The following is an 8,848-nucleotide window of genomic DNA, read 5'->3' as shown; positions in this document are numbered from 1 at the left end:
GTGTCGGGCTTTTCAAATGGACTTTTTTTCGCGATATAATGATAAATTTTTTTTTTTGCAAAAAAATGAAAAAGAAACTTTTTCCTAAACATATTTTATATGATAATAATCAGAAAATATATGTACCGATCATTGAAGCAGATGCACTTATCCCATTGGGTGCGTCTCTATATCGCAAAAGATCGATGAGCTCTTCGGGTATAGTGTATATTCGACCTTCCCCTCTTTACACTTTGGCGTCGACGTTTCATCGTCGCGACGTCGACTTTCAGTTTAGTCGGTGGTCGGACGTCGCGACGCCCGTTTCGCGTCGACCCCTATCACAATTTACCGTCGCGTTTCTTTAAATATTGCGTTTTGCGGGAATTTTCAAAAAAAAAAAAAAAATAGAAAATTTTTTTTTTTTTAAATTTTTTTTTAATAATTAAAAAAAGAAATAGAAAATTTATTTTATTATTATTTTATGTGCTTAACAATGCACTTTGAACAAATTTCAACTTACCACTGATGGTTTGTATTTTTTTTTTTTCTTAAAAATGAATAGATAAAAAAAAGAGAAAATTAATTGCAAATCACGATCAAGGAATATAAAAAAGGAAATTTTTTTTTTTTTTTTTGGAGTAAAAGTGTGGTATTTGCTTTAAAACAAAGTTCGTTATGTGCAATTGATCGAATATATTGTATTTGATCCAAGTTTTGTGGTGTTTGTGGTGATGATCCCATTATAGTTATTCCAAAAATGGTAAAAAAACGTTTTAAATGTGAAAAAAATGGAAGAAAGGATTAAATTGTTTTTTATAATTTAGAACTATTTTTTTTTTAATTTAATTTTTTTTGTATAGTAAAAACAAATACAAAAAAAATATATATATATAACATAAATATTTTAAAATGGAAAATACAAATTCAAGAAAAATTCAAAAAGATGTACATTGTGAAATAAATCATATCATGTCATAAAAATTCAAGAAAAGTTTTTTTTTATCCAAGTATCAAGAGTATTAAATTAAGACAGTCTTATTTTAAGAAATTTTGTTGTCTGAAATTTACAATTAATTTTATTATTAATTGAATTTCATAAAATTTCAAAGTTTAATCAAATTATAGAATTTTTTTTTTTTATATCTGATAAATTGCAAATTTTTTTCGACCAAATATAATTAATAATAACAATAATAATAATAATAACAAAAATAATAAAAATAGTAATAATAAAAATAATTTAAATAATAATAAAAATAATTATAATAATGATGATATTAACAATAATTTATAATTATAATTTTTTATTATTTTATTTTTATAAAATAAATAAATAAAATAAATAAATAATCTACTATTGATTATAAAAATTATTAATAAAAATAATTTAATATAATTATAAAAATCAGTCATTTTTTTTCTATTAAATTTGTTATAACTTTCGCGAAAAATTCATCAAAATTTCATAAAATTGTAAAACAATTTTCTTTTTTATAAATATATATTTTTTATATATATAAATTTATTATATTTTAAATGAAAATATTTAAAAATTTACAATTCGTTTATAAATTGCGTCGCATATTTTCAACCAGTTTTTATCCCCCCACACCCCCTTCATCCCTGTCAACTCTTGTTACACGATAAATGAATAGAAATATCGTCACTTGTTATTTTCATATAATTGTGAAGATTAATTTTTTTTTTCTTTATTATTTTAATTAAAAATATTCAATTATAGTTATGTGAAAAAAAAAGATTATTTTTTGAAAAATATTGAATTTAATTTCCCTTTGATATCAATTTGTATTTTTGTTATTATTTAATTATTAAAAAATATTAAGATTTAAATTAAAATTGGATAAAAAAAAATTTTTTTTTTAACATTCAAAAAATTTTTTACATTCAAAAAAATTTTTACATTTAAATAAATATATTTCAATTTTAAATATTTATTTTCTAGTATGAAATATTTTTATCTTTTAGCATAAAAAATTATTTATATCAAAAATTTATTTTTACTAAAAAAAAAAAACTTTCATCGAAAAAGTGGACGAAAATAATATTAATGATATTAAAAAACAAAAATTGTCGAGTTTCTTTATATATCTAATTTTAAAATTATTTTCTTCAAATCATATTTTTTTCTTATGAAAGGATAAGTAAATTGACTGTAAAATATTTAAAGTCCAATATATTCTTTCATATTCTGTTTCGAATCTATATACGAACATGAATTTTTTTTTTTTTGTTTTTATATATTTATCTACAGCAAAATAAATTGCGCATGTAGTTCAGTCATCATTTCCTGTATATTTCTGAGAAAATATTTTTCAAAATTTGCGACTATTTTCCGATATTTTGTTGAACTAAAAATAAAAATAATTCCTAACAGAAAATACTTTCTATATATTATATTTTTTCGTACTTTGAGAATTTTAAACGAAATCGCCAAAAAAAAAAGTTGAATTTTTTTTTTGGTTCAATTTTTTTTCTATTGTTTTAAAAAAAAATGTGTCGCCACTTTATGCATTTTATTTACAACGGTTCAATAAAAATGTTATATATAATATATATATATATATATTTTTTTTTTGATAATAAAATACTCAGAGACTTTATTTCTTTTTGTTGACATATAAATCTTAGATTATTATCATTCTTTTGTTAGTTTTTTTATATAGCAATATTATTTATTGTTTCGTTACGTATAGAACATAACAAACAATATAAAAGGAGTTTTTTCACATTTGCATATATTCTCGTATATATACCAAAAAAAAAAATTTATTTGCAACTAAATTATTTATCTAATAAATATTTCAACAGTTTTCATATATTTTTGGTATCAAATAAAAAAAAATTTTTTAAAGTAGAAAATTTACTTTTTAAAAAAATAAAAGTTCAATTTAAAAAAATAATTTCTGATGACCTAATAAAAAGTTTCAATTTTTATTTTCCAAAAATATGTATGTTATTTAATAAAACCAGAATATTAATAATTAATTAAAACTATGAGCATATCTAAATGTCAAAGTTTTATAATAACTCTTGAGGTGAGCTTTTTTTAAACAGAGAAAGAACATTTTTTAATATATAATTGTAATAATAAAAAAATTAATAACTAATAATGATAATAATGATAAAATAATAATAATAATAATAATAATAATAATAATAATAATAATATAATAATAATATAATAATAATAAAAAAAACAATAATAACAACCGTAAAAATATTACTTATTTACATGAAAGTAAAATTAAATATTTTTAAAGGAAAATGATATATAGAATTTAGTTTATGGTTTTAAAAGACATAAAATGAAGAGTTGAGAACTTGATTAAAACGTGGAACGACGAACACATATCATATATATTTGTGACTGAAATTATGAGAATAAAGTGAATTTGAAAATCTCGTTCAAAAATAGATAATGAAAATGTTGAGAAAAAAAAACAAACAAATAATAGGTGTACATTAATGCAAATGAATTGATTTTACAGGTCACTGAATTTTTCTTGAATTTTCTCTCTCGTTTTTGTTAGAGAGAGAAAAATATACTCCTGCGACATTTTTATACCTAATTGAGACAATGAAAATAATATTTATACAAAAATTGCAATATAACCCATTAAAAAAAAATTTTTTTTATATTTTCTTTTTATAATGAAATATCTTACTTTAAATATTAAATAAAAAAAAAAATTATAAATAAAAAATAAAATTAATAAATATAAATAAATAAAATAAATAATAAATATTTAAAAAATAATAATAATAATAATAATAATAATAATAATAATAATAATAATAAATAGTAATAAAAAATATGAAATATCATTTAATTCAACAATTTACTCTCTAAATCTGAATTAGTAAAAAAGTTTACTAATTTGAATTAGTTACTCACTTTTTGCTTCTCAATTAGTAAACTTTTACTAATTATTAGTAACCTTTACTAACAATTAGTAAAATTTAACTAATTCTAAAGCAAAAAAATAATTTAAATTAGTAAACATTTTTACTAATTCAGATTTAGAGAGTAAATAAAATATAAATATTGATCCATAGATCATTGACTGGAAAAAATTGGGACTGAATTATAAATTAATAAACAAATTAAAAAACAAAACTAAATTGATAAATAATTTTTGAAAATTAGCAAAATATGTTTACAAATTATATTTGTATAGCAAAATTTGAGAATTTATATATTCTATACCATTATATGAAATCTTGGATAGTGACTCGGAAATAAATCTTCCCTATTGTGCGAACATGAATATGAGAATTAGTTTGTAATTCGTTTAGAAATTAAACCACATCGATTATAAACCCACATTTCTACATATATATATATATATACATTCAAATTCATCTATTGGTTTGTAAGGTGCGCACGATTTTGATTAAAAACCAAATTTTCGATTACATATTACAAAAAAAAAAAATTTTATATAATTAAAAAAAATATTTTTCAATACATTTTTTTTTATTTGAATCAAATACAAATTATAATTTTTCTTTAAAAGAGAATTTTTCTTCTTTTTTTTTTTTTTATTGAAATAGTAGAAAAAAAATAAAAAATCCACACATATCAATAATAAAAAAAAGCAAATATAAAAAAAAAATTTATAACCACCTATGAAATAAGAAATCGTAATATGAAATGAAAATAAAAGAAACAGTCCTTGCTATTTTATCATCTCATTTTTTTTCGATTAAAAATAAATTCGAATCGAAAGAATGAAAGTCAAATAAACAGAGAGGATTTGATCAGATGTGCGGCATTTTTTTTTTTTTTTTTGATTAGAGTCAAAGCTTTGAAACTTCATTATTTTCATCAATAATGTATATTTAACAAAAAAAAAAGAAAAAGAAAGAAGAAAAAAATGAAAAGAAAATTTTTCTTCATGTCATTGATTGTAACTTGAGATAAATTTTGATTGATGCCAAAAGAAGCAAACAACTTTATTAACTGAATCGTGACCTTGTAATATCCATTTCGTGAACCTGATTATATTCTAGAAAGCTTAGAAACTCGCATAAAATCATATCTAAGACGGTTTTTTTTTCTGTATATGAACAAAAAAAGGTAGATTTTCTTTTTGTTTTTGAATATTTGGGTTAAAATATACTAAAAAAAAGTACTCTCGTATGTAAAGAATATATATTCCACCTATTAAATGTATATTCAAAGAACGTTCGATTTTTTAAATTAATAAATTGTATTTATTTCTTTTATTTCTTATTATAAAAAAAATAAATATTTAAAAAAACGGTTCTTTTAGATGTAAAAATTTCTTTGATAAATAAAAATAAAATATCATCCTACTATATTTGAAGTATAGAATAATTTTTTTTTTATTATTTCTTTGAAATTAAAATAAAATATATTTGAATTTTAAATGATTGAGAAAAATTATTTTTTCTTTTTTAAACAAAGTGTTTTAATAAATATAGTATAACTAATAAAAAAGAATTTTCATTTTAAATTAGAAAAAGAAAAACAGAATTCTCATATTTTTCCTCTCAATTTTATTTCTGAGAAAATTTTTTTTTAAATAATTTTTTTCATACTTAAATTTTGTTTTAAATTAAAAAAAAAATTATTTACTTTTTTTTTGATTTCAGACAATAAGAAAATATTTGTAACTATGTATATAGATGTAAATTATCATAATGATAACTTAACGATTCATATGATCCATTTGGTACTGGTTACGCATCCGTTCTAGATTCGATCATGATTTAAATTACATTTGTGCTAGCGTGCAAATTATTTGCACATCAACGGTTATCGAGATTGCAATCTATAAATCCGGAGTTATTATACAAGAGAAAGTTACCAAAAAGAATAAAAAAAAATTTTTTTTATATCGATAAGAATTATTGTCAAGTAAAACAAAATTTACTTTATTCAAATAATCTGTTACTTGATATATTATCAAATAAATATTTATTAATTTATTATTATTAATTTATTTATTTATTATTTATATTAATTAAGAATTTGAAAAATAAAATGTGGATTTTTACCAAAAACAACTAACATCTTGACTAAATTATGTAAATCCAAAAAAATTATCATCTATACTAAATATTTATTTAATTATTTATTTGAGTCAATAGTATTTGTTTTAAATACAAAAATTATTGCTTAAAATAAAATTTATTTAAAAAAAAATAAAAATTATTTGGTCCAAATAAATATTTATTTGATAATAGTCAAGTAACAGATTATATATTTGAATCAAATAAATTTTTTTGTTCAGTGCAAGAAATTTAAAAGAAATTTGAAAAAAAATCTAAAACTCCTAATTTTACTTTAAGAGAAATTTTCTTTCTTTTTTTTTGTATATTTGTGAATTTTCTTTAATTTTGTACAATATACGCAACTCATAGGGAATTCTCAACACGAGAGATTTTTACATCAGTAGTTCAGTCACGTGTATAAATGTTCGTATCGTGTGTGGATACTCATCAATACAGAACTGCAAAATGTCAGTGAAGAAAGAATTGTTCTATTATTTTGCAAAATAAAGAAAAAAAAAATTTTTTCCCAAAAAAAAATTTTCAAAAAGAAAACTTTACATATGAACTTTTTTTACAACTTTTAAAAATAAAATAAAATATATAATATAATAAATTTTAATAAAATTATTTATAAATTTTTTTTTATTCATTTATAAAATTAAATATTATTTTAAATTATTTTAATAAATAAAAATTTTATATACAAAAATTTAATTTTATTTTTAATATCAAAATATATTTTTATTTTTCAAAAAAAATTCGCGTGGCTCTATTAGGAAAATTTTTTTTTATTTAAAACTAATAAAGGAAAATTATTTTTACTATAAAGTAAAATATAAGACTATAATGTCCTTCTCTGAAAATTCGGAAATGGTTGACCTATTTTCAAATCCGGATCAAAGGTATTCAATTTGCAAAAATAACGCTTCATTCACAGAAAATGTCGAGTTCCTAGAATCCTAGATAGAAAAGAAATTACTCCATTTCCCATCAAAATTGAACTTAATTTCATCGAATTTGTAATCAAATTCCCAATCAAGATAATAATTTGTTCTTTATATCTCTTTATATAAGAAAAAATCCCGAGCTTTCAATTTATATATATATTTATACAACTATTTTACACATTAAAAAAAGTATTTTAAAAAATATTTTTAAAAATATTTTAAAAATTACAAAAAATATAGCTACCAAAAAAAAAATTGAACAAAAATATTTCATATTAAAAAAAAATTACATTTTTGTACCTTTGTATATTATTCTCCCAGCAAAGAACAAAAATTGCGTTTTCCTCTTAAAACTATGAATTTTCTGTATTAACGTTAAAAAATGGACATGTTATTTCTCTTTTATTTTCATTTTATTTTACCGCACAGAACATAATAGAACTTCAACGAATTTTTTGTTATATAGGATTAAAAGTTACAATACACAAATTTCATATGTCAAATTTGAAACAAATTTTTTTATAATAAAAAAAAATGTCTAAAATGATTTATGCAAAAAAATAAATTAATAATTAACAAATATTTTTTGTAAATATTAGAAAATTTTATTTTTTTTAATTGAATCCTAAATTTTTTAGCCTAACATTATATGGGCAAATCCACAGAACCGGCCGATTTCATGTTACTCACATATTTTTCTATTTTAGAAGTATTATATTAATTATTTTCATACTTCAACCATTTTGTAATATCTCTGAGAACCTATTGAAATAAGAAAATTGAATAAATGTGAACCTTCTAGTCTTTTATAAAAAATAAAATCGAATTAAGTAACTTAAAAAATGAAATTTACGGTGTTACTCCAGGTATAAATTTTAATTCTTATAGGTATAACTTGTTCGGCATAGATCCGAACAATTCCAAACTGTGGTGAATTATAGTTTACTTATTGAAGAATGTTTTGAAAGTAATAAAAAATATGTGCTCTTAAATAAAAAGAAATGATAGTCGTTGAAAGTAGCGTTACTCATTATTTTATAATAATGAAATGTCTATACATTTTTGTAAATATCTTTTGCGGCGATTATTCGATTTGAATTTTTCAAATTGGAGCTTATTGCTTGTGAACAGACGAACAAATGTATGTATCATAGAATAGAGTGCAATCAGAATTAAAGAAAATATTCCAATAATTATCACTCTATGTTTAAGCGTGAACCATTTTCAACTTAGCCTTTTTTCAGTAGCACAACTACAGGATAAAATATGATGAGTTGAAAACATGTGTGATTATATAAAGACATTATTATAATTCTTGTATGCAAACGCCGAATTATATTTTCAATTTATAACGTCTAAAAATTAAAAATAAAAAAAAATTTATCGAAATTTAACTAGTTAATCGTGAAAAATGAATTATCCTTTCATTTGTTTTATTTTCAAAGTTATATCAAAATCGATGTCAATAATGTCAGTTTGTTGGTTAAAATAGTTAATATCAAAATTAGTAAGTAAACAATTTAATTTACAGAAATAAAAAATTAAATGCTAATAAATAAAATATATAATGAAATATGATAAAATATAAATAATTTATTTTTGATAATTAAAAAATTAATTATTTGTATTTTATCATATTTTATTATTCAAAATGTTTTGCACATATTTCAAATAATATATAAAAAAAAACAAAGAAATGCCATTTTTAATTATAATTTCCAGAAGAAAAATAATATTTTCGTTTTTGGCTTTTAACTCAAACGGCATTAAAATAAAATGAATCACGCAAGAAGATAATTGTTCTTGAATATATTTTAAAGAAAGTAAACCATAAATAAAAGGTGTGCTTGCTATTTGGAAAATTTTCATCTTGATAA

The 8,848-nt window shown here is 19.6% G+C and overlaps 1 protein-coding gene across 2 annotated transcripts in view; it reads left to right on the top strand.

The window, feature by feature from the left end:
• The first annotated feature begins 282 nt into the window (after positions 1-282).
• Positions 283-8,848, top strand: part of LOC127289823 (uncharacterized) — a 116,631-nt gene continuing 108,065 nt past the window's right edge. Inside the window, exon 1 of one of the 2 annotated variants that reach the window (XM_051318017.1) lies at positions 283-510. In XM_051318017.1, the coding sequence (XP_051173974.1) occupies positions 508-510 (3 nt within the window). In that variant the 5' untranslated portion in view covers positions 283-507. Of the gene's footprint in view, positions 511-724; positions 743-8,848 lie in introns of those variants that run through there. The other variant, XM_051318018.1, reaches the window with a different exon arrangement.

The sequence above is a fragment of the Leptopilina boulardi genome, unplaced genomic scaffold (assembly GCF_019393585.1).
Source record: "Leptopilina boulardi isolate dan_hultmark-lab unplaced genomic scaffold, ZJU_Lbou_2.1 LbouV2_51, whole genome shotgun sequence".
In the NCBI taxonomy this organism is placed as follows: domain Eukaryota; kingdom Metazoa; phylum Arthropoda; class Insecta; order Hymenoptera; family Figitidae; genus Leptopilina; species Leptopilina boulardi.
The sequence above is the reverse complement of the archived record's forward strand: the minus strand, read 5'-3'. Positions and strand labels throughout refer to the sequence as shown.